The following is a 25,576-nucleotide window of genomic DNA, read 5'->3' on the forward strand; positions in this document are numbered from 1 at the left end:
AGGGTATGGAGTTACCCAACTCTTGAGCCAGCTGAAGGCAGCCCTGTATAGAGAAGTGTTTTTTTTTAAAAAAAAGTTGAATGCTTTATTATGTTTTTATATACGTTAGAAGCCACCCAGAGTGGCTGGGGCAACCCAGTCAGATGGGTGGTGTATAAATAGTAAATTATTATTATGGAATAGGATGTCCCAATCTTCATCGGAGAAAGGTTGGAGGATATGAAACATTCCATCCTTCCTCCTAGGGAATTCTGCAAATTGTAGTTCTGTGAGGGGAATAGGGGTCTCCTAACATCTCTCGGCACACTTTTTAAAAACCTACATTTCCCAGAATGCCTTATTTTTTTGGAGGGGGGGAGCCATGACTGTTAAAGTGATATTAAGGTTTGGATGTGACCGAAAATAGCATCCGGACTTCTGTGGATTATTACTTATCTGTCAGGAGGAGCCCTTCCACCTCCCTCCACCCCCTTGGTGGAAGATTGGGAGTGAGAATATAAACTGCTAATAATGCTTGACTAAATGGGGCTGTGGTTTCCTTATGAGGACACTGATGTGGGTCACCGTTTTCTTTCCATTTACAGGTGTATAGATAGACCTCTGCATATCTAGAGAGTCCCCCAGCTGTTCAGATGCTGCTACCTTCTTTTGGGGTGGCCCCCCTGTTTCACCTCCAAACTGAGAGGGACCCATTACGAAACGTTGCAGCATAGAGCGCGTAGAAAGGGGGGGGTCAATCCTTTTCGGAGTTTCAGCTAGGAATGCATCCTCAGGGAAGGAGGATTTCAGGAGCAGAGAAGAGATTAATGACACCCCACTTGTCTCTCACCCCACTTTCTCCTGCTGGAGGGCTGCCCTACCCTAGCTTGCGCATTTCAGGGCAGGGTAGTTCTGAAGACTGCACCCTTTGAGCCTCTGCCTGGCTTCAGGTCTCCCTTGCTGAGCTGCTGCTCAACTGTCACCAGCAGCCTGTCAGCTCAGAGGTTCCTGCCAAGGCCATTGGGCTTTTGTAAAAAAACCTTTTCATGAACAGGCTTCAGTATTTCTGCATATATGAGGAATCCCCCGACTTTGCAGAAGCTCCTCCCTTAAATTTGGGTGCCCCCATTTCACTTCCATCTTGAGAAACACTGGAGCCCGAGTCCCCTCTGTGGGAATATTCAGGGAGGCAAGAGAGGATATATTGTTTATTAATATCCTTCCTAATTTGCACTATCAGAGTTACATTCCCCCTTTTTACATGCATAGCAGATAACTGGTTGCAGGCTCGTGTGAGCCTCTCAAGATTAGATTCCTGGTAAGTTCCCGTACATCCCTCTTAAAAGAATAAACACACCACAACCTTGAGCAAAGTATATATAAAAGTTTACTCACATCATCAGTTCACAGTTGGACCCCTGAAGGCAGACTTAGTTACAAATATGTACATGTGGATCTACCCCATATGGGGGTTAATCCCAGTGACTGCAGACTGGCGGTCACTGCAGTTCACACGACGAAAGGAAGTGAAAAAGAGAGAGGTGTTCTGCGTGCCTTGTCCTTTTATTACCTGGGCAGGTAAGGTCAGGCTCACCTCTAGTCACATGCAAAAGGAAGGATGCTGCAGCCAGGAGAAAACAGGAAGTTTTCGACGGGCTGGACCAAACATTCCTCCGCATGTCCACTCTAGGAAAACAAGGAATGTTGTACTCGATTGCTACTTGTGTATCACATCCCACACACTCTTAGAAGGTAGCAGGAGGAAGATGGCAATGATGATGGCGACAACCAGATTTGGCATCTTGATTTTTGTGGTGCTCGATGAAAACAAATTTGTAGCCTTAACACCACATCAACCCTACATTTAGCTGTTGTGGAGATGTCCCCACTTGCAGCCCCACCAGCGAGCCTCCCCCAGCTGCCTCTGACACGTGTTCCCTTCTCTCTGTCTCCAGCAGGGGGTGATTATTCTGGCGGCGCCTACAGCCACGGCCCTTACACCAGCTATGGAGAGCCCTGGCGATTCCCCAACTCTGGATTGCTGGGTGAGTCTCCTCCTCTGGGGCTGCAGGGGTAGGTGGTTGGGGGTGGGGGGCTTTCCCAGCTTGGCCTGGCAGCTTGTGTGTCAGGTCTCCTGGGACCTTGAGGGCCAAAGCTGAGGGCTTAGGCAGGTGAGGACTGTTTCTGGTGCTCTCCGACACAGAAAGGAGGAGCATCAGTCCTTGCAACTAGCCAGCAGCAAGGAGCTTGACTGGGCTGACCTGACCCGCTATGAATGCTGGAAAGTAGAACTGTTTACTTGTTGCACTTCTCATGAGATTCCTGCATTGAAGGGGGTTGGACTAGATGACCCTTGTTCCCCCTTCCAAATTGAAGATTGCTCTTTGCAAGCTCCCAGCTCCAACATGACCTTCTACTGGTGGAGTTGTGAATGCAGTCACTGCCTGCCCCTCAGGAAGCTCTTGTGCTTTGAGTCCTCTCCATGTTCAAGAGATGATGATGATGATGATAATAATATTTATACCCCGCCCACCTGGCTGAGTTTCCCCAGCCACTCTGGGTGGCTTCCAGCAAAATACTAAAATACAGTAATTCATCAAATATTAAAAGCTTCCTTAAACAGGGCTGCCTTCAGATGTCTTCTAAAAGTCAGATAGTTGTTTATTTCCTTGACATCTGGTGGGAGGGTGTTCCATGGGGAGGGTGTCACCACCGAGAAGACCCTCTGCCTGGTTCCTGCAACTTCACTTCTTGCAGTGAGGGAACCGCCAGTAGGCCCTCGGAGCTGGACCTGAGTGTCTGGGCAGAACAATGGTGGTTGGAGACACTCCTTCAGGTATACTGGACCGAGGCCGTTTAGGGCTTTCAAAGTCAGCACCAACACTTTGGCTTGTGCTTGGAAAATGTACTGGGAGCCAATGTAGGTCTTTCAGGACCAGTGTTATGTGGTCTTGGCGGTCACTCCCAGTCATCAGTCTAGCTGCCGCATTCTGGATTACAAGAGGTGCTTTCTCCAGTGGAAAACAGCTACAAGATGATGAACCCTTGTGACTAAGGCTAAGAAGAGTGATTACCTGAGGAAAGAATTTGAATGGGATCCCCAAATTTTGGGTGGGTGGGTAGGTGGAGTTAGACAAAATAAACTGTCCGTTACAGGACTCCATATCCCTTGTAGGTGGGCTTCCTTCCAACCCCATTTCCTTGCCACAAATGACCATGCAGAGAGGTCTGACTGAGACTCTCCTTTCCCAGAGGCCCACAGCTCTGCCCAAATATTTTGAAACCCAAAGTGACCAAAGCTCCACCTCCACTTCTGCAGCCAGTCACACACCTTGCACAGATGCGAGATGCCAGATAACTTTCTCCTTCTCTTGCGGGAAGGAAGCCATTTGACCAAAGTCCCACACAGGAAGGAAGTAGCCTGGCCCTGTCTCAGAATAGGGGGCAGGGAAGTCAATCATCCCCCGGGCTGTTTTGATGGCATCTTAACATGAACCCTGCTGAGGTCTGCAAAGGCTGTGGGTACGAGATGATTAATGTGTATTGAGTTGGAGTGAATGGTTAACCCGGGCAGGTTATTTGCTAATAGCCTGCCTCTCTCTCTCTCTCTCTTTCTCCAGGTTCCCCCTATTACTACAGCTCATCTTCACGGGGCCCTGTACCTCCCAACACCACCTACGACCACCTGTAGATGATGCAGTCCTTCTGGGAGCCAGGCCAGCTCTCCTGGGCCACTCTGTTTATAGCCCAGCGGCAACAAAGAGGGAGGTGGACTGGTTCAATATGCAGCAATGGAATCCACACAAGCAGTTGCAGCAATTGCAAGCATGCAAGGCCATCCTGTTATCCATGAAGCTGGGAAGGATGGAGGAACAGGTGGCATTAATGTGCTTGCGTCCCCGGACTCCAAAAGTGAGGACAGTCTAAACACCTTGAAATTGAGGAACTCAAACCAATGAAATCAAGTGATGCTTTATGAAGTCACTTTGCTACTGTTCTCTCTTGCACGAAGGCGGGTGAAGGTGCTTGTGCAAACTGTGGGTCTTTGAAAGGACTGGACACTTGGAGAGGGGCAGAGAGAATAGTTGGGAGAAGAGCAGGCTTGGGGCTTGAACGCTTGGGCTGCTTCTCTCCTCACCCTAGGGGATCCTGGCTGCAGTTTAAGTTGCTTGCTTGTGCAGGTCGCACCGTCCCTTATTTCTGGCTGTTCCTGTTTCATTCTTGCTATGTTTGAACAGCAGGAAAAGGAAGGCACAAATGCAGCCTCACAGATAAGGACCCCAAGTGCAACTTTTGTGGGCGAAGGCAGGGGTGGCCGATTCAGTTACAGATGGCGCGAACACAGATGGGCTGAGCATCTTTCGGTCAGAAGGAGTGGGGCACAACAAACAGCTGGTGGGAAATTTCCCAGTGGAGGATTCTCAGCCTTCAACTCCAAGTCAAATCTCACAATTCCTCTCCTGGTGGGCTCTTTCCCCCTCATCCTCTTATACTGGTTTGCTCTAATACAGGGGCGAGATCTGGCCAGCAAACTGCTCTTGCCAACATTTGCAGACCTGATCTCATTTCAGGGTTGGCAGGGTACCTGCAAAGTTGCCAAGGCAAGATGTTGAGGGCCTTGTCCTTTTTGAGGGGTTGAGCTCTTCCTAGTGGAAACTGAAGCAGAGCTGCTGGAACATGGTAGGTGTCGAGTTGCGCTGTGTGTCCACGTCTATATGCCTTTGTTTCTTGCTGCATAGACAGAACTTTACACAAGCTGCAGCCCTGGGAAATGGGCGTGGGTTTTCGCCCTACCTCCATCAGCACACAACAGTCTCCTCCTCTGCATCCCTTTGAATAAAAGCAGTTTGTATTAATGACACGAAACCCTTGGCTCTGCAGGGATGTGTATAGATGCTAGGAGAGAAGATATTTATTAGATATTATCTTTCTTTCCTTATGTTGAGGAAGCAGCGTGCCATACCTTTGCCCCTTAAAAGGGAAGCTTTAATAGGCTAGTTTTAGCCTTTTAGTTTAAGTAATCCTGGATGCTTTAAGGCAGACTGGATTCTTCTGGTGTTTCCCCCCTTTCTTCCCTTAAAACAATAACCGCACAAAGTTTTAGAAAAGAATAACATTTACTCACTCAGAATACTTGTTGCAGAGTAACAGATACAGCAGTTTTGTTCAGGCAGGCTTGAAATGATAATCCAGTTACAAAGACATACTTTAGTTTAAAATTAGTCACGTTGTGGAAATAGAGGTGAGAGCAAAGAGCAAGTACGCAGCCAGGTGAGATGTTACATATGCATAGACCTTCCCCCTGACCAGGCACCTGGGTGTGTCTCTCAGAGCCCTCTCTAGTAAATTTACAGGGCTCGATGAGCTTCAGCTCCTATCCAGTGCCTATCTAGCAAACATTCATTGTTGGTTTGACTGCACTGCAAATATCCCACGCACCCATTCTCAGGCAAAACAACATACATGCTCTTTTATGAAACCACCCAGAGTCCCATCTTGACTCAAAGGTTCTGGAAGCTGTCTCTTGGTAGACGCTTGGTCAGGATATCAGCAGTCATCTCTTTGATGCGGCAATAAGCCAACTACACAAGTCCGTCTTGGATGGCCTTGTGTACATAGTGATACTTCATCCCGATGTGCTTTGTCCTTGTGTGGAATTTCTCACTCTGGGACAGCTCTAGGCAACTCTGGTTGCCCCACTTACTTCCTAGGGCCTTCTTCCCAGAAGGTAAGGATTCAAGTGTTGTTTTGATGCAATGCATCCATATCTCCTCCTGTGCAGCCTCCCTCCATAGACTGACTTCTGCAGCTGGCATCTCTATCTCTTCCCACATGGAAGGTCCCCTGAGGCAACGCCGACCCTGCAAAGTAGGGTTCTGGATGAGCGTCTGACCTGTAGTTCTGGACCTCCTCCTCCACGGCAGGCTTGTCTCCACTGAGCTGCTCCCCTTCGTCTCTGGTGCTGCTGCCAGGAGTCTAGTCCTCTGCATCTTCTTCTTGTGCATCGCTTGCAGAGGGGGCCATGACACTGGAAGGCAGATCTGGACACTGAAGTTTGTGACGAGAAGTATACAGTGGTACCTTGGGTTAAGAACTTAATTCGTTCTGGAGGTCCGTTCTTAACCTGAAACTGTTCTTAACCTGAAGCACCACTTTAGCTAATGGGGCCTCCCACCAGCTGCCGCCGCATCACCACCACCAATTTCTGTTCTCATCCTGAAGCAAAGTTCTTAACCTGAGGTACTATTTCTGGGTTAGCGGAGTCTGTAACCTGAAGCGTCTGTAACCTGAAGCGTCTGTAACCCGAGGTACCACTGTATAAGGTCTTTGGCTTCTTCTGATTTCTCAGAAAAGTCCACAACACTATTCCTTGTCTCAGCTTTGTTGTGCTCAGATGGGAGACAGATTAAAGGGTAAAGTGACCCCTGACCGTTAGGTCCAGTCGTGGACGACTCTGGGGTTGCGGTGCTCATCTCGCTCTATAGGCTGAGGGAGCCGGCGTTTGTCCGCAGACAGCTTCCATGTCATGTGGCCAGCATGACTAAGCTGCTTCTGGCGAACCAGAGCAGCGCACGGAAACGCCGTTTACCTTCCCACAAGAGCGGTACCTATTTATCTACTTGCACTTTGACATGCTTACGAACTGCTAGGTTGGCAGAAGCAGAGACTGAGCAACGGGAGCTCACCCTATTGCGGGGATTCGAACCGCTGACCTTCTGATCAGCAAGTCTTAGGCTCTGTGGTTTAACCCACAGCGCCACCCGCGTCCCTGGGAGACAGATTACCAAAGCTCAAAAGGTGTGCATTTAGCTCCCTTTATTAGCAGCAGTCTGCTCTGGTGATACGCCACAGTTGCTGCTGCGCCTCCCCACATGCATTGGGGTAGAGATGCATCTTTTTAACATGCACCCTGCCATCTCCACGATGGAGCTGAAATTTCTTTCAGCGACTGAGTTCTGTTGTGGGGTGTAAGGAATGGTGGTTCTGGAAGCTGTCTCTTGGTAGACGCTTGGTCAGGATATCAGCAGTCATCTCTTTGGTGTGGCAATAAGCCAACCAGGAAACTTACAGGACTCTTGAGCTTCAGCTGTCCTGTCCTGTGTCTATTTAGCAACCATGCATGGCTGGTTTTGACTGCATTTTAAGTATCCAGCAGGCTTGTGGTCCTCAGCCTTCATTTTGGGGGAGATGGAGGGGGGGAACCCTTCTCTTTCCATCTGTTGGCAAAAAATGGGGACTAGCTCAGGGAAGAAGAAACACTGTGTGGTTCCAGGTTCAAGTGACAGTTGAAAGAATCCCAGCAGGTAGCAGCTCCCTGATGGAGTAGACATGGATCAGCTGCAACAGATCAATGTACGGCAGGGACTGGCCAGGCCACAACCTCCACTCTCTGGTAGATTTACCTCTCTTGCAATGCACCACTGGGTAAGACTCCTGCCCTGCGCTTTAGGAACTCTTCAAAGACTGCTGCTTGCAACTGGAGACCTTTTTGTCCCTAGCCCAGGTGTGGGGAACATCTGGCATTCTGGATGTTGCTGAACTACACCTCCCATCATTCCTGGCCATCAGCCATGTTTGCTGAGGCTCATGGGAGTTGTAGTCCAGCAACTTATGGAAGGCCAAAAGTTCTCTACACCTGCTCTCGGATCCTGGGGTGGTATGGACATAGCCCCTATATCAAATAAAAAAGTACTTAACTGAGGTTCTGCCCCCCCATAACATAAATCCTGGCTATGCCCATGTGGGGTGGTGATAATGCAAAAGGTGTTCTGGTAAAAACTCCAAAAACTTTGAAGTATCTGCACTTCTAATTTTTTTAATGCAAAAAGCATGGTGGTTTTTTTAAGCCAATGCTTTGTAAAACAAACTTGCAACTTCTAAAGATTCAGCTTTTTAAAGAAGCCAAAAGGACTTTCAAAGGAAGTGGGTAAATAAACTTGTTTTAAGACATTTGGCACTGTGGATTAGCAACCCCACTCTTGATCACAGACTCAAGGGCCCATCTAGTCCAACCCCCGCAATGCAGGAATTTCATTGGGGTCCCCCATCCAATTCGAAACCAGACCAGACCCTGCTTAGCTGTAGTAAATATGCTAGCGGTTTTATCATATCAGGTCATATCAGGTTTCTGCTGGGAACTGGAAGGATATCCTCCCTGGGACCTAAGAATTTAGATGTCACAGTGGGAGAGCTGGAGTCTGTGAATTCTAGATGAGAAGGTGCTATCCAGGCCACCCAGGTTTAGCTTGACTTTGCACACTCAGGTGGAGCCTCAGTGATAGATCGCATGTAGGCGGTCCCAGGTGGCTTTTCCATTCCAGGTAAGGCTCTGGAGAGCCAGTGCAGACAGAACTGAGCTCGGTGAGCTGGTGATCTGACCTGGTTTCAAGCCGTTCGGAACCGCTGCTTTAATGCGATTTGGAAGCCTACGAGTCAACAGCTGCCAAGAAATCGGCTTCCCTGCGGGAAACGCGACTGGGGCAGGAGGAGATGCCGGGTCGCCTGCGCCACTGGAACAAGGAAGAGCAGTGGCGTAGCGTGGGGGGTGCCAGGGGTGCCAGCCGCACTGGGCGCAACATCTGCGGGGGGCGCGAGTCCAGAGGGAAGGGACAAGTTCCTTCCTCCGCTGGGCTCACCGCCGCCACTGCCAGCCTTGCGCCCTAGCGCGCGCGCCCCCCGCCGCCGCTGCGGCTGCGCTCCACTCACTGCTCGCAGGAGGAGCAGCCGCTGCAGCAGCGCTGACGCTGCCACCGACGCCTGACCGGGCACGTGCAGCCTCCGCACCCCGACGCCGACGCCATCCCCTTCCCCCTTTTTTTCCAGAGCTGGGGGAGGGGGAGGTTTTAAAAGGGGGTCTTGCATTGGCGATCCTGCAGCACTTTGGGCCGCACGACGCGAGCGCGCAGCACGGATCAGCCACGACCCCACCCCGTGCATTTCCCGGGGAAAAGTGCTCCGCGTGGGAGGCGCATTTCCCCTTCATTCCCTCTCGTGCAAATCCTCCTTGGGTTCCCTCCCCCGTCTTTCCTCTCCCTACCTCACAAAAGCCTCACCTTGTTGCCTCCTCGCTGCCTCTCGCCTCCGCAGGAGCGTTTCCCTCCGCGGAAGAAGGAGCAGGGCGCTTCTGCAACTTTGGATTGCAACTTCCTGCTTCCCTGGGAAACAGAGCCCGGCCGGGTCAGTTGTCCAGCGGAGGGCCAGTTCCCCCTCCCTCCCCCCTCTCTCTCTGCAACCCTTGCGCCCCCCCTGCGTACTACTTGCAATGCAACTTCCGCGCTCCATGCGCTTTCATAGAATCTGTCGAGCTGGAAGGGAGCCGAGGGTCATCTAGTCCCACCCGCTGCAATGCAGTAATACGCCGCTGCCCCCCTACAAGGGATCGAACCTGCAACCTTGGCCTTATCAGCGCCGTGCTCTTAAACTGAGCCATCCGGGCTCCCCTTTCCCCCACCTTCTTGCGTGCCTGAACCTGTCCGCTTTTGCATTCTAACACTTGCAAGCTCCATCCTCCAGCAGTTCCTTTCAGGCCAATACTTGGCAGCCATAAACTCGCACCGTGTCCAATATCCTATAAAAAGCATTAATCGGAATACCTTGCAACATTTCATCAAAGAAAATTGAGACGCCCTATTCCATAATAATAATAATAGTAATAATTTTATTATTTATACCCTTCCCATCTGACTGGGCTGCCCCAGTCACCTTGGATAAAAATATAATAAAACATGAAACATTTAAAAAAACTTCCCTTCAGATGACTTCTGAAGTTGTAGAGTTACTTATCTCCTTGGCTTGGGGGGTGTCTAATAAAAATAAAAATAAATTATTTATACCCTGCCCATCTGGCTGGGCTTCCCCAGCCACTCTGGGCGGCTTCCAAAAAAATATTAATACGTCAAACATTAAAAGCTTCCCTAAACAGGGCTGCCTTCGGATGTCTTCTAAAAGTCTGGTAGTTGTTCTTCTCTTTGACATCTGGTGGGAGGGCGTTCCACAGGGCAGGTGCCACTACTGAGAAGGCCCTCTGCCTGCTTCCCTGTAACCTCACTTCTTGCAGGGAGGGAACCGCCAGAAGGCCCTCAGCGCTGGACCTCAGTGTCCGGGCAGAATGATGGGGGTGGAGACGCTCCTTCAGATATACTGGACTGAGGCCGTTTAGGGCTTTCAAGATCAGCACCAGCACTTTGAATTGTGCTCAGAAACGTACAGGGAGCCAATGTAGGTCTTTCAATGTAATTTCATACATTATTATTATTGTTGTTGTTGTTGTTTAGTCATTTAATCGTATCTGACTCTTCGTGACCCCCTGGACCAGAGCACGCCAGGCACTCCTGTCTTCCACTGCTTCCCGCAGTTTGGTCAGACTCATGTTTGTGGCTTCCCCTCCCCATCCAGCTTGGTTTCCCTAGCCACTCGGAAACCCGAACCCTATGGAAATAGGGATGTCAAGGTTGCAGGTTCAATCCCCTCACGGGACAGCTGCGTGGTCGTGCATCTTTCCTCAGGGCCTGCAAGACAGAGCTGTTCCACCTGGCCTTTGGTTTGGACTCAGTGGGACCCTTATGTCTTCCCTCCCCTTACAGTTTTGATTTGTGGGCTACTTTTAAAATGAGGCTGCTTTTCAAATTGCATTTTAACCTGTATTTTAAATTGGTCCCTCCCCCATTATGTTTCTATTGTAATTTTACCGGTGTTAGCCGCCCTGAGCCTGGCTCTGGCTGGGGAGGGCGGGGTATAAATAAAATGTATCATCATCATCATCATCATCACCACCACAGGGGGTTGGACTAGATGACCATCGGGTCCCTTCCGACTCTACGATTCTATGATTCTATAAAGTCGTGTTACCGGAAAAATCCGAGGGCGCGCTCGCACTCAAGCGCTAAAATCCACGGGTTAGGGGGTGCAAATTACTTGCCTTGCCCCGGGTGCTGACAACCCACGCTACGCCACTGAGGAAGAGTCAGCGACTGGCGGCCGCCAAATACGGCCCTTTGGGGGCTAGAAATAGGCATCCTCCGCCAGGCACCCAAACTGCAGGCAGGAGAGAGGTCGAGATCGTGGCTTCCGGGAGGCTGCCCACAGAACCGGGCCGGGGGCTAGTGGAAGGTACCACGACCAGGGAGCCTGGGGCGGGGGCGACCCCTCTCTTAGCCTTGCCGGGCGGCCCCCGGGGAAAAGAGCTCGGCGGGAGCGGGGCGCGAAGGCGACGCCCCGTCGGCCGAGAGCGGAAGAAGCCCCCGCGGCCGGGGAGATGAACAATCGGAAATAAAACTTCATGGAGCAGAAAATCAAAGGCAGATTATACAGATGTGGCAATTTGAAGGATCATTGCCTCCGTCCTCGTTGCAACGGCGGCAGCTGGAATTGCCGCGCCGCCCGCCCGCCGAGGGCAGGAGGAGGAGGGGGCGAAGGCAGCGGAGCCTGCCGGGCCAGGACTGGCCCCCGACGGCACCGGAGACCGCGCCCTGCGCTAGGTTTCCCGGGGCGCGTCCGGGCAACTGCTGCGCCCTGGGCGCACGGGCGCTCCCATTGGCGGCGGCAGAGGCTCGACGGCGCCGCTGCCCTCGCTCTGTGCCCGGCGCACCTGAGAAAAGCCCCTCGAGGAGGACGGCCGCGGGTGCCTAGAAGGCGTTCCCTCTGCGGGGGTACTTTGCACAGGCTCAGAGACCCTCTTCTGCTCTCCTGACTTGCTTTATGTAGCCAATGGCTACCGAAGCGCCTGTCTTCTGTGGGGAACCCTTGAAGGAAACAGCGGAGCTTTCCTTCTTAAAGTTATAAGCGCTGTCTGCGTTTCCGGGTTCTGTAGCTGTTGGGGGTCCGACTCCGGCCTGCTATTCTTTTGCTGTCTTTTTCCTGCCTTCGGGGGCCTGAAAAAAGGAATGGCCAGTTCCGCCTTTGTGAACCCTACAGCCCTTGCCAGGGGAACCAATCAGTGCTGCTGCTACTTCGGATTCCACGAGTAACCAATCCGAGGCAGCGATCGGGGGTCCCTAAGCAGAGTCAGAACAACTCTTAGTGCCCCCCCCATAGTCGCTCCCTCTCCTGCTGTGCCACTCCTCCTAACAGTCACCTCTGTGATATGCCCCTCGTCCACCCACTCATAGTAGACTTTGATAGAACAGGGAGGGGGCGCCACTCCTGCCCCCCATTGCAATGGTGATCCTGGAGCCAGCTAGCCAGCCACTTTGCCACCGGAGGATGGAGGATGTACCTGTGCCCGCCCCCAACAGCAGCTGCTCTGGCCCCTTTGTGCCACACACAAGGGGTGCAAGCACCAGGCATCTTCCCCAAAGCTGGGGGGGGGGAGAGGGGTATGGGGAAAGGGTCACCACCGCTCTCAACTGTTTGTGGTTGCTCCTAGGTTCAGGGCCTTCTGTTCTGGTAGGCAGTGCGGGCTGCAAAACAAAAGGCTCATTTGGTAGCTTGCATTGCATCCTCTTGGGACGTGGGTGGAGCTGTGGGTTAAACCACTGAGCCTTGGGCTTGCCGATCAAGGTGAGCTCCTGTTGCTTGGTCTCTGCTCCTGCCAACTTAGCAGTTCGAAAACACAAAGTGCAAGTAGATAAATAGGTACCGCTCCGGCGGGAAGGTAAAAGGCGTTTCCGTGAGCTGCTCTGGTTCTCCAGAAGCGGCTTAGTCATGTTGGCCACATGACCCGGAAGCTGTACGCCGGCTCCCTCGGCCAGTAAAGCGAGGTGAGCGCCGCAACCCCAGAGTCATCCGCGACCAGACCTAATGGTCAGGGGTCCCTTTTTTATTGCATCCTCTTGCAGCCGGCCAGTGGACCTATTCTGGACATTCTGGAGGTTTCTGATTCCCATTGTGGGGAAGGACCCTCTGGGGTCCTCGGAGACCCGCTGCGACTAACCGGCTACACACTTTGAGGATAAAGATTGTTCAACTTTGGAGTGGTCTTGACTTTGCACTTGTCGCAGCTGCGGTTGAAGTACCCAGTGCAGTCATTGCAGGTGTTTCGTGGGACCAGTTTCACCTTATGCAATCAGCTGGTGTGGGCAAGGTGCTGGTGGCAATGTGACCGTGTGCCCCCCTCACCCCTCCTGGTTCATTAAATCTAGCAGAGAGGGGCTGACTGGTTGGTTCTAGAGCGTGGCTAACTCTTCACTAGTCCCTGCTGCACTGAAAGCAGCCGTAGTGTGACTGTGCCTAAAGAAACCGGTTCTGAACCATTGGATGGGAGCAACTATTGACTAGATGCAGTTTTAGGCAAAGGTGGAGGAGGGGGGGCAGCTGCAAACACCAATTATTTAGATCCATTCCAATCTGGGTCCGGATCTGGCCATGGAACCAAGTCAGCCATGGTCACCCTGATGGATGACTTCTGCAGAGAGTGGGACGAGAGGAGAGAGACCTTGCTCCAATCCTATGTTCAGGGTAGAGTCCAGAGAGGAGCACTGGGATAGTGCCTTCTGGCCCCCTGGCAGCTCTGCTATGGGGCGCTGTGGGGGACTAATCACAGTTCTACAGTGGTACCTCGGGTTAAGAACTTAATTCGTTCTGGAGGTCTGTGGTTAATCTGAAACTGTTCTTAACCTGAAGCACCACTTTAGCTAATGGGGCCTCCCACTGCCGCTGCACAATTTCTGTTCTCATCCTGAAGAAGAAGAAGAAGAAGAAGAAGAAGAAGAAGAAGAAGAAGAAGAAGAAGAGTTTGGATTTGATATCCCGCCTTTCACTCCCTTTAAGGAGTCTCAAAGCGGCTAACATTCTCCTTTCCCTTCCTCCCCCACAACAAACACTCTGTGAGGTGAGTGGGGCTGAGAGACTTCAAAGAAGTGTGACTGGCCCAAGGTCACCCAGCAGCTGCATGTGGAGGAGCGGGGAATCGAACCCGGTTCCCCAGATTACGAGTCCACCACACTGTCTCTCAAAGAAGCAAAGTTATTAACCTGAGGTAATATTTCTGGGTTAGCGGAGTCTGTAACCTGAAGGGTATGTAACCTGAGGTACCACTGTATTTGGTATCTACATGAAGACACTGGGATCAGTTACAGTGGAATCTTAATCCATTCAGGGAGTCCATTTGATTCCCAAAATGGTTTGGGAACCAAAGTGCAACTTCCTGCAGCCAATCGGAAGCTGTGGAAGCCGCGCCGGACGTTCAGCTTCCAAAGAACGTTCAAAAACTGGAACAATCACTTCCGGTTTTCGATCGTTTGGGAGCCGGAACGTTCAGCTCCCAAGGCGTTTGGGAGCCGAGGTTCCACTATATTAGGAGTTTTGGGGTGAGAGGCCTTCAATTCTCCCCAGGCACCCTCTCCCTCTGGGGCAAAAGGGTCCTGGGAGCTGTTCCACCTCCCCACCGGCCCTCAACATCCAGGCTGAGTCCCTGCATATCTCTGTTTATTGCACAAAGGTCACAGCTGCCCAGTGGCAGCGATTGAGGAATGAGGGACGGGGATTAAGGCAGCAGAAGGCTGAGCCCCCAAAAGCGGAGCCCAGCAGCAGCAGGCAGGACACTTCCCTGAGTCTCTGCGTTGAAGGCGGGTGGTGTGGGCGATGCCCTGGAGACTGTGCCCACAACAGCCTCTGCCCATCTGTTTCTTGAGACGTTGCGCCACCTGGAGTCCAAATTCTGCAAGCACCGATTCAGAGGGCAGCGCTCCTCCTTTCGTACCGTGTGTCCACTTTGGGCTTCGAAGGCTGAGACCCAAAGGGATGGGTGAGGGAAAGACAGAAAGGCCTCCCATCTCCAGTGAGGGGGGCGGTGGCGGTGGCAGCACTGGAGGGCAGGGACCCTCACAGCAAGTGCTTATTGCGCCTGGGGATGATTTTGCGTACTGTCCGGCGCTCAGAAATGTTCCGCTTCACCTTGACCCCCGCAGGCAGCCCGTCCACATTCAGGGAGGGGCTGGAGTGGGACTTCTGCAGGGACGCGCAGGCCTCCTCGGCTGGCAACTCGCCCGCCTCCCCCAGCCGGACCTCCCACTGCTCAAGGTCTTCCGTGTCTTCGCCGGCCAGCTTCACCTCCAGCAGCCTCACGTAGGTCTCGTAGCGGCGCTTCTGCACAAAGGGACAAAAGAAGGCAGGGCGTCATGTGGGGGGTGGGGAGGGGAAGGCCGCCTCTGGCCGGCAGTACCTGAGGGAGTCAACTAGGGCAGCGCCCCTCAGACACAGGACCAGGGAGAAGGTTCATCCTGTTAATGGAGGAGGTCTCCCCATCTTCTCACGCAGGATTAAGGATGCAAAATATGTCCATAGTTAATGTTTCTGTAGTCTAAAATCACGTACGGTGGTACCTCAGGTTAAGAACTTAATTCATTCCGGAGGTCCGTTCTTAACCTGAAACTGTTCTTAACCTGAGACACCACTTTAGCTAATGGGGCCTCCTGCCGCCGCCGCACAATTTTTGTTCTCATCCTGAAGCAAAGTTCTTAACCTGAGGTACTATTTCTGGGCTAGCAGAGTCTGTAACCTGAAGCGTCTGTAAACTGAGGTACCACTGTAATGATCAAAGCTGTAGAGCTTGAAGACACCGCAAAAGAGTCGTCCAGCCCAACCCTCTGCGATGCGGGGATCACAACTGGAGAATCTGACAGGTGGCCCTCCAAGAAGAAGAAGAAGAGTTTGGATTTGATATCCCGCTTTATCACTACCCTAAGGAGTCTCGAAGTGGATAACATTCTCCTTTCCCTTCCTCCCCCACAACAAACACTCTGTGAGGTGAGTGGGGCTGAGAGACTTCAAAGAAGTGTGACTGGCCCAAGGTCACCCAGCAGCTGCATGTGGAGGAGCAGGGAGGCGAACCCAGTTCACCAGATTACGAGTCCACCGCTCTGAACCACTACGCCACACTGCCTCCCTCCAAATCTATAATAATAATAATAATAATAATAATAATAATAATAATAATAATAATAATAATAATTTTTTATTCCCCAGCCACTCTGGGCGGCTTCCAATCGAGTGTTAAAAACAATACAGCAGTAAATATTAAAAACTTCCCTAAACAGGGCTGCCCTCAGATGTCTTTTAAAGATGAGATAGCTACTTATTTCCTTCTGTTTAAGAGCCTCCAACACAGGAAAGTCCACCTCTTTTCAAGGGAGTCCATTCCACTGTCAAAACAGCTTTTACGGTCAGGGTACATAACCGCATGCAAAAGTGGCAGGTTACTGCAGATTTTTCTTTCTTTTAAAGGAGCAGTAGTGAGATTTATTGCGACAGATGTGTTGCACTCACTGGGGAAGGTTGCAAAAGACCGCAGGACTGTGAGGAGGCATTTGGATAAGGAAAAGCTCAGAGTTGGCAGCCTGAGAGCAAAGCAGCCAGCAAAGACCTCAGCAACATGCAAACTCTCCGTTTGTAAAAACCTTGCCCTGGAGAAGTTATGTATGTTTTTACAAGTTACTGTATTTTTCGCTCTATAAGACGCACCTGGTTTTTGGAAGAGGAAAACAAGAGAGAAAAAAATTCTGAATCCCAGAATGGGATAACCGCACGCAGCCTCTTCGGGCAGGGGGAACCTTCATCCCCCGGCCCAGGAGAGGCTGTGCGTAAGACTCCCCCAAGAGCCGTGCTTCCTTTAAAGAGCACGCGGAGCGTGTGTGGGGCTCTTTAAAGGGAGCACTGAGCAGAGCCTCCCGCCTGCATTCGCTCCATAAGACGCACACACATTTCCCCTTACTTTTTAGGAAGGGAAAAGTGTGTCTTATAGAGCAAAAAATACGGGAGGTGTTCTGAGCATTCAAAGTGGGAAGGAGTACAGTGGGAGTATCTTCTGCAGGTTCCCCTCCCACCCCCCTGCAAAAGACAGGCCTGGTCCTTGCCCACCTCGTAGAGCAAATATTCCTTCTTGAGTTGATACTCTTCCAGGTCCCGGCCCCTGCCCCGCTTGCTGGGCAGGTTCCGCTGGTGCTCCAAGAGGTCGTCTGACACCTGGTCCATCCAGGATTCATGGGAAAAGTGCTGGTCCTCCTGCAGCAAGAGGAAAAGGTTGTTGATCAGCTTTACCTGCCCAGGATCTGGCAGGAATTTGCAGCTGGGGAGCGAGCCACAGAAGGGTTTGGGGCAGCCCATGGGCTGCGCTCTGATGCCCACCCCAAATTCCCCCATCCTGCCATTTCTGTGCACCAGCGGCAAAGCAGCCTGCTGAAGGAGCCCCAGGACACACACCAGGGAGTTCTTGGAAGGTGCCGTCGGAAGAACTGGCCGGATGAACTTCCTCTGGGAGCCCACAGCTGCTGGGAAGGGTGGCGAAGAGAACATGGCAGCCACCAGGTTTATCCGGGAAACCCAGGAACTCATTTCCGCTGCGGTCCTAGGTAAACAGGAGAGGGCAGGGAGAGTTATATGAATGCATGTTTCCCCCTTTTTTTTCTTTTAATTTTAATCGTCGTTATATTGCAAAGTAAATACATCAAAACAAAACCATACATAAAGAATAATATCCAATAAAACAGAAAGGAAGAAAAAGTAAAGAAGAAAAAATGCAAAGAAAGGTAGACAGTAAAAGAATAAAGAAAATATAATATTTCAATACAATTAACAATATTTTACAAAATAAAAATAATAGACTTCCATCACTCTCACAATTCTTTTCACCTTTCATATTTTATCTGTATTTCAGTATTATTTTCATCTTAATATACAGATGTGCATATATGTATACTTCCCCTTTTCCATTCACAAGGTCATTCTAGACACAGCCATTTTTTTGCATTTGAACCTTGTCTTTCTAAATAGTCATTCAAGCAATTCCATTCCTTCTTGACTGAATTCATTGGCTTTAGTCTTATCCATAAATTTGGCCAGTTCCAAATATGCACATAATTTACATAACCATTGCTCTTTGGTCAGTACCTGGTTACCCTTCCAGTTACTTAGCCAACAGAATTCTCGCCGCTGATGTCGCGTACAGAAAATATAAGTTTTTTTCTTTTGGAATATCACTGTTCATTATTCCCAAAAGATAAGTTTCTGGTCTTTTACTATGTTAAGTTCTTAGTAACTTTTTTATTTCTTCATGGATCATGTCCCAGAACTTTCTAAACTCTGGACATGTCCACCACATATGGTAAGGTCAAGATAAAGGTACCCTGACTGTTAGGTCCAGTCGTGAACGACTCTGGGGTTGCTGCACTCATCTCATTTTACAGGCCGAGGGAGCCGGCGTACAGCTTCTGGGTCATGTGGCCAGCATGACTAAGCCACTTCTGGCGAACCAGAGCAGCTCACGGAAACGCCGTTTACCTTCCTGCCGGAGTGGTATCTATTTATCTACTTGCACTTTGACGTGCTTTTGAACTGCTAGGTTGGCAGGAGCAGGGACAGAGCAACGGGAGCTCACCCCGTCGCGGGGATTCGAACCGCCGACCTTCTGATCAGCAAGCCCTAGGCTCTGTGGTTTAGACATCAGTGCCACCCGCATCCCAATACCACATATGGTAGAAGGTTCCAAGTGAATGCATGTTTCTAATCTAGCAAGCTTTCCTGCTCCCAAGAGCCCCATCGGCCCTTGCTTGGTGGTGGCAGCAGCCGGAGGAAAATGCAGAAGGAAGACAGTCGACAGGAGGTATCCGAGCAGGAGTCTGCACGCAGCAGGCATGACTTACTCCAGGCAGCCCTCAAACCAGCAGGCAAGAGTTACACACACATCACCAAGTTTAGCTATGTTTCAAATTGCAATCCAAAAACAGAATTGTGGTTGTCAAATAATAAAATCCTTTACAGTGGTTGGATGCAGGTGGCGCTGTGGTCTAAACCACAGAGCCTAGGGCTTGCCGATCAGAAGGTCAGCAGTTTGAATCTCTGCAACGGGGTGAGCTCCTTGCTCCTGCCAACCTAGCAGTTTGAAAGCATGTCAAAGTGCAAGTAGATAAATAGGTACCACTCCAGTGGGAAGGTAAACAGTGTTTCTGTGCGCTGCTCTGTTTCGCCAGAAGTGGGTTAGTCATGCTGGCCACATGACCCAGAAGCTGTACGCCAGCTTCCTCAGCCAATAAAGCAAGATGAGCGCCGCAACCCCAGAGTCATCTGCAACTGGACTTAACGGTCAGGGGTCCCTTTACAGTGGTACCTCCGGTTACGAACTTAATTCGTTCCGGAGGTCCGTTCTTAACCTGTAACTGTTCTTAACCTGAGGTATCACTTTAGCTAATGTGGCCTCCTGCTGCCGCCGCGCCACCGGCGTGCGCGATTTTTGTTCTTTTCCTGGGACAAACTTCTTAATCCGAGGTACTACTTCTGGGTTAGTGGAGTCTGTAACCCGAAGTGTTTGTAACCCAAGGTGTATGTAACCGGAGGTACCACTGTATACAGCCGTATCCCAAGAGCCATCACATCCCAGCAGGCTTCAGCCTAGCAGGATTGGGTCCCATACCTCTCCTCCTTCTGCAAGAATTTGTTTACTGTTGGGCCTCTTCACCCAGTTAAATGGGAATAGCAGTAACCTTGACTCCCCAGGACTGCCGACGAAGACTATAGTTAAGTGACAGGGACAGATTTTGAGGCACGCCAGAGACCAAAGCCTGTTTCTCCGTTTTGAATACACACTTAAAAAACTAAAACTGTTTGCTGTATGCTTGCTGATGAAGAATGTTGCTGCTGTGTCACTAATACCACAAGAACCGAAGTCACCCTGTCTTTCCGAATGCGATTTTCTGCTTCCTGCCCAAAGCCATCCTTTGTTGCTTTTCTTTTTGGATCTGTGAAGCTTACGAATCGCTCAGGTGAGGAGGAAGCGGCAGTGGTTTGGGGAGGCCTGCCTCCCTTGGACCCATCCATGACAGGAGTGCTTCTGCCTCAGAGGGAGCCAAAAGGAAATCCTGAGCTGAGGAGGTAGCAAATACAAGAGAGGTCTGCAAATACTCACGGGGCTTGGAAGAGGAAGATGCGCCAGTCGGCCGTCTGCAGCCGGAAGACGTGGGGCCGTTTGGTGTACTTGCTGGCCTTCTCGGCCAGGGCGTGGTGAACCCCGATGGGCTCCTCTGAGGCAGAGGCGTCTGGCCGGCTCTCATCCTGCGAGAACAGCAGGAGCAAGCTGAATCGGGGGTGCGGGGGCAGAGCAGAGATTTTGCCTGCAGCACTAACCCCAGGCAGATGAGCTGAGAGGCGCCCGAGGCCAGCCAGACTGGGTGGGCAGGAGGCCAGACCCAGAATAACATGAAAGGAGCCAGGGGACGGGGTCCTGGGTGGAACTGAGCCGGCAGCCAGGGCAGAGGGTCCCACTCAGCCAGCCTGGGAAGAAGCCCCTGGTTAAAGAGACACACCACACAATGGTCCCTGTAGCTCAGGATGCCCTAACCCAGATGAGCAGAGGCTCTCCAGGGTCTCAGGTGAAGAAGAAGAAGAGTTTGGATTTGATATCCCGCCTTTCACTCCCTTTAAGGAGTCTCAAAGCGGCTAACATTCTCCTTTCCCTTCCTCCCCCACAACAAACACTCTGTGAGGTGAGTGGGGCTGAGAGACTTCAGAGAAGTGTGACTAGCCTAAGGTCACCCAGCAGCTGCATGTGGAGGAGCGGAGACACGAACCCGGTTCCCCAGATTACGAGACTACCGCTCTTAACCACTACACCACGCTGGCTCTCATGGTGGAGGTGGAGGGCATTCCCAGCCCAGCCGTACGGAACTGAACCCGGGACTTTCTGCATGCAAAGCAGGGGCTCTCTACCTGCAACTGCCAGACCCCAGGGGTCAGCAGAAAGGGTGGGTGGAAAGTAAAGAAGACAGAAAAGGGCCAAGCACTGCACAGCCAGCTGCGGAGGCAGCGCAGAATTGCTCTGCTGGGGTGCAGCACAGCCCTGGTCTCCCGCAGGGAGGGTGGCCTAGGAGCGCAAGTCCTTTGATTTCCGCGGTGGTCTGGCCTGCTCCTGGTTACCTTGGAGAAGTAGAGAACCACCCCTTTCAGCACCGTATGAAACATCTTCCAGCCTCTCTTGCCCCAGGGCGCTGCAAAAGAGTGAGATGGGGAGCGGTCAAGTTGGGTCTGCCACCTGCACCTTGGTGTCTAGGGCTGCCCAGGAGGGGCTGGTGGACCCCTGTGGCTGCTTAGGACCCCTGTGAGGTTGCTTAGGACCCCTGTGGCACAGGAGTGCCCCCACCACTGCCCACTCCCACCCAGCTTGCCCACAGGCCTGGCATGCATGTGAGACGGCTGCTGCTTGCTGTGCCCCCTGGCCCAGCACTCACTCTTCTTGCCATCGGCCTCCGCGTGGACCTTGCGCGCCAGGAGGCCCTGCCGGTAGGTTTTCGCCTCGGGGTCGTGCGACAGAGTCAGGAAAGGGTTGGCTTTCTTCTGGCTGGGTGCTGAGGGCGAGAGAAGCGCGGCGCTGAGCGACTTCTCCTCCTCCTCCTCATCCCTGCAGCGGACAGAAGGAGAAAGAGGCTTCGTGAGGGTCTGTCTGAAAAGGCCTTTTTGGGGGACAGAGGAGAGGGTGAGCAACAACTCCTGATTCAGCCACTGCAGTAAACTCCTCCTTTTCTGAAAGCTGACATGACTGCTAAGGGTGACCGCCCCCAAGGCATTGGGCTGCCCTCCCCTCCCACAAACAGAAGCTGATCCAACTGGAAGCTGAATCTGATGTCAACATTGGAGATGGAGCAGCAGAGGGGAAAGGCACCTGTCATCGTTGGAGGAGGACGACTTAAACACATTGCGGAGTTCCCAAAAACAGACCAGAGGCAATTGTATCTCATCCTGCTACTGAAGGCAAATGAGCATAATGGCCACAAATCCAATACAGTGGTACCTCGGGTTAAGTACTTAATTTGTTCCGGAGGTCCGTACTTAATCTGAAGCACCACTTTAGCTAATGGGGCCTCCTGCTGCTGCCGCGCCGCCAGAGCACGATTTCTGTTCTCAACCTGAAGCAAAGTTCTTAACCTGAAGCACCATTTCTGGGTTAGCGGAGTATGTAACCTGAAGCGTATGTAACCTGAAGTGTATGTAACCTGAGGTACCACTGTACATTCAGGATTGGCACAGTCCATAAAAAAATCCAGTTGCAGCAGACTTAACTCAAACTTACAGTAACTTGTAGGACTAAACCTTAACACTACAGCATATAGAACAGAACACCACACCAGAACAAAAAGACAGAAAGAGAAAGTAAGCTCCGGCTCCTTCTGGCCTTACTATTATAGTCAGCATGATCGTGACAGATAACAGAACCAGTTTAAACCAGCTGTTCTCAGCTTCTCAGAAGGAATAACCCAAACAAGAACCTTCTTCCTGTTCCTTTCACATGGAAAGAAACCTTCCAGAACCCTACTGATTTAAGTAGAACAGGAAAGATCTCTACACATCAGATCAATACTTTCTGTACTAAGAAATGCAAACTGACAAGGCCACAGCGCCACCCGCATCCCAGTAGGGAACCTACTGTGAATTGAATGTAAGTAAACTTCTTATCATTACTTCTAAAAGAAGACTGTTGTGTCTTTATTCTTCTTAAGAGGGATAAAAGGGGAATTCACCAGGATCAAACCCAATCTGGACAAGCCAGACTGGATTGCTTAACTCAAGAGATTAAAATGAATCTACCAACTAGCTTCCTGTTACTGGGGAATGTACTCTGCAACTGACTCACTAGTGTGAGTGAGGAAGGCTAATATTTAATCAATATATCCTCTCCTTCTATCCACAACATTCCCACAATTCTATGGTCTCTGTGATTGGAGAGACCTCAAAGGCAGACCAGGGCAGCTGCCCCCAGCCTCAGCCTCCGTCCATCACCTGAAGCCCTTTGGGAGCAGACTGGCTGAAGATTATTTCCTAGTGAGTTTGTGGCCCCTCAATTCTCTCTCTTTCTGTGTGCCCCCAGGGCATTTGGGGCTGGAGGGCCACCTTGCAGGAGCAGCCATGGGCCTCTCTTCTGCCCACTCAGAAGTTCTGACACCCACCCACCCCCCAACGTCATTGCCACCATCTTTACTTACGCAGCCCATTCCAGTTTTTCTTGGCGGATGGAATGATATAGCTCCTAGAGAGAGAGAGAGAGAGAGAGTGTAAAAGAGAACCATCAGTCTATGATTCCCTCTTCACATCCAGGCCCCACCCTGCCGCATGTCCCCCCAGGACCCGCCGCACCCCCGAGGAGGCAAAGGAGAAGCCAGCTGGAAGGGGCCTGGGCTTCAGGCGCCTCCTCTGGCAGAGGAAGTCTGTCAGGATTTCCCCTTCTCCTCCGAAACTGAGCACCTGATCCCTTGGGGACAGAAGCCCAAACAAAGCACAATGGCCGAGTTGCTCAGAGTCACGCTTTCGGCTGGATGAGACGGAACGCTTGAAAAGACATTTTCACGTCTTAAAAAGGTCTAGGCCCGTCGTCCAGGAGAACGTGAACCCAGGAGCCTCTCCCCTTCTGTGTCCCAAGTTCCAACACAGAGATAATTTTTTTGTACGGGGGGATTTCCAAGCGGACGGCTGCCCGTCGTCCCCCTGGCTGGCACCTAAAGTGGCAGAAGGCTGCCCACCTCCATACAAAGAAGGCCTAAGCAAGGCTGCCTGTCACAGGGTGTGGCGGTTGCTCAAGAGTAACCAGGTAGGGCTCCGACCTGTCTTTTACAGGCTTTAGTTACAGATAGGTAGCCGTGTTGGTCTGCCATAGTCAAAATTAAAAAATTCCTTCCAGTAGCACCTTAAAGACCAACTAAGTTAGTTCTCGGTATGAGCTTTCGTGTGCATGCACACTTCTTCAGATACACACTGAAGAAGTGTGTTTATAGTGTTTATAGGCTTTGTTCTTGGTGCAAACTCTTTGTTCTAAGTGTTTATAGGCTTTGTTCTTGGTGCAAACTATTCACAGTGAAGAGCATTGTAAGTTCATGTCTGGCTCAATCGCTAGCAGAATCCGGGAGTGGTCGGTTTTTGTACCTCCCCCAGCATAAAAGTTGCGTCACCCCCAGCCTTTTCTGCCCCTCCCTGCGTGAAAGACTACTGCGCAGAATGGGTGCTGGCAAGGGTGCGCTTCCCACCTCTCCGGTTTGCTCAGGCTCGGGGTTGAGGCATTCCCTGGTCCCTGGAGGTGGGGCTTCCCTCCTGGCTGGAGGAGGAACTGCTTCGCAAGATTTTCGGAGGCTCCCTATAACACAACTGCCCTTCCATCTCTTGCCTCTGAGCTGATGGCAGTTCCCTGACACTGCCCAACCAAGCTAAGCCCCCAGTCTCTCCCCCCCCCCAGGACAAGGGGTAAGGGCTCCCTCCTCTCCTTTGTACCTTCAGCTGTTCTTTTGGGAAGTTCTTGCCATCGTTCAGCCCGTCGAGGTTGGTGAGGAAAGCCTGGCAGGTCATGCTCCGCCCGCTATGCTGCGTGCCACAAGCAGGGAAGGGAGGAAAGGTGCACATCAGGCCAAAGGTAACGCAACGTCCAGATTGTGCTTCCCCCAAAGGCCCCCCCCCCGTTTCCCTTCCCTACACGCACAGTTAGAGCCAGAAGCGCGAGGTGGGAGGCGAGCCCTCTTTCCATTAGGTCCCCTGCATACAAAAGCCACCCCCCCATCCCCCATGGACTTACCTGCCCGTGCAGGTCAGTGTTGAGGAGCATGATGGCACAGGTGAGGGTGTGAACAGCATCTGCAGAGGGAGGGAGGAGACCGAGGGGAAGGTCAGGGGAGGCCCACAGGCTCAAAGGACCCAGGCCCCCTGCTCCCAGAACGCCAGCAAACCCCCTTACTCAGAAAAGGGGATCAGGACCAGCAAGGAGCCTTGGGCTGGAACCCAAGGAATGAAAACAAATCTTCCTGCCTGCAGTTCCTGCTCTTAACAGGAGCACACTGTCCCAGGCTGGATTGGATGTACAGCAGAACCTCTTTCGGGCCTGGGTATTTTCCATCCCCTATTAAAGTCAGCAGCCAGCAGACCCAGGTTCTGAGACCCCCCCCCCAAAGACATGCAAACTGGGCAGGCCCAACTGTGCAAGATGACAAAAGCATATTGGGAAATGATTTTAATGAGTTGAATTATTATTATTATTATTATTAAAAAAAAACTTTTGTGGAAAAAACCAGAAGCTTTTTTATTAGGAATTCTCGGTCCAGAAATACCAAAGGAGCAGAAAAGACTGTTTATGTATGCTATGACAGCTGTGCGAATGTTATTAGCCCAAAGTTGGAAGGAACATAAAGTACCTACTAAAGAAGAACGGCTGACAAAGATGATGGACTATGCCGAAGTGGCAAAAACGAAAGGGAAGATCAGAGATCAAGAGGATAATAAATTCAATAAAGAATGAGGGAAATTTATAAGTTACTTAAAAGAAACTGTAAACAATGAAAAACATCGGCAGGATTCTAAAAAACCACTTGCAATGTAATGAGAACTATGGTGAGAACTGAGTGTTAAGAAAATGTGGAGAACATTATATGATGCAGTTGGAAAATAATAACTATGGAAACCACATAGGGGTGGAGGAAAGTTCAGGAATTCAGAGAATCCTGTAATGACTTATTTGTGACAATACCGTATTTTTCGCTCCATAAGACGCACCTAGTTTTTAGAGGGGGAATGCAAGAAAAAAAGTATTCTTTAAAGGGAGCGCTGAGCAGAGCCTGTACGCATCCCAGGCTCTGCTCAGAGCTCCCTTTCACGAGCCGCGTGGAGCGTGTGTGGGGCGCTTGCAGGCTTTTCCCCGAGGAGG

General features: G+C 51.2%; 2 protein-coding genes and 2 long non-coding RNA genes across 12 annotated transcripts in view; 1 reads left to right on the top strand and 3 right to left on the bottom strand.

Annotated features, from left to right (window-relative positions):
• Positions 1-3,959, top strand: part of PAX8 (paired box 8) — a 37,485-nt gene extending 33,526 nt beyond the window's left edge. For all 7 annotated transcript variants that reach the window (XM_081203146.1, XM_081203147.1, XM_081203142.1 and 4 more), the window contains exons 10-11: positions 1,935-2,024; positions 3,600-3,959. In XM_081203146.1, coding sequence (XP_081059272.1) covers positions 1,935-2,024; positions 3,600-3,670 — 161 coding nt within the window. In that variant the 3' untranslated portion in view covers positions 3,671-3,959. The remainder of the gene's footprint in view (positions 1-1,934; positions 2,025-3,599) is intronic.
• LOC308592091 overlaps positions 1-25,576 on the bottom strand; it is a 302,880-nt gene that overhangs the window by 142,517 nt on the left and 134,787 nt on the right. The window lies entirely within an intron of this gene.
• Positions 1-25,576, bottom strand: part of LOC308592075 — an 85,290-nt gene that overhangs the window by 22,596 nt on the left and 37,118 nt on the right. The gene's annotated exons all lie outside the window — the stretch shown is intronic.
• PSD4 (pleckstrin and Sec7 domain containing 4) overlaps positions 14,327-25,576 on the bottom strand; it is a 31,946-nt gene continuing 20,696 nt past the window's right edge. For all 3 annotated transcript variants that reach the window (XM_081202968.1, XM_081202967.1, XM_081202969.1), the window contains exons 8-16: positions 24,455-24,513; positions 24,157-24,246; positions 22,881-22,924; positions 21,132-21,301; positions 20,821-20,891; positions 19,814-19,959; positions 17,116-17,260; positions 16,774-16,917; positions 14,327-15,003 (exon numbers count right to left, since the gene is read on the bottom strand). In XM_081202968.1, coding sequence (XP_081059094.1) covers positions 14,740-15,003; positions 16,774-16,917; positions 17,116-17,260; positions 19,814-19,959; positions 20,821-20,891; positions 21,132-21,301; positions 22,881-22,924; positions 24,157-24,246; positions 24,455-24,513 — 1,133 coding nt within the window. In that variant the 3' untranslated portion in view covers positions 14,327-14,739. The remainder of the gene's footprint in view (positions 15,004-16,773; positions 16,918-17,115; positions 17,261-19,813; positions 19,960-20,820; positions 20,892-21,131; positions 21,302-22,880; positions 22,925-24,156; positions 24,247-24,454; positions 24,514-25,576) is intronic.

This window comes from Podarcis bocagei (assembly GCF_964188305.1).
Source record: "Podarcis bocagei genome assembly, chromosome: 7".
In the NCBI taxonomy this organism is placed as follows: Eukaryota; Metazoa; Chordata; class Lepidosauria; order Squamata; family Lacertidae; genus Podarcis; species Podarcis bocagei.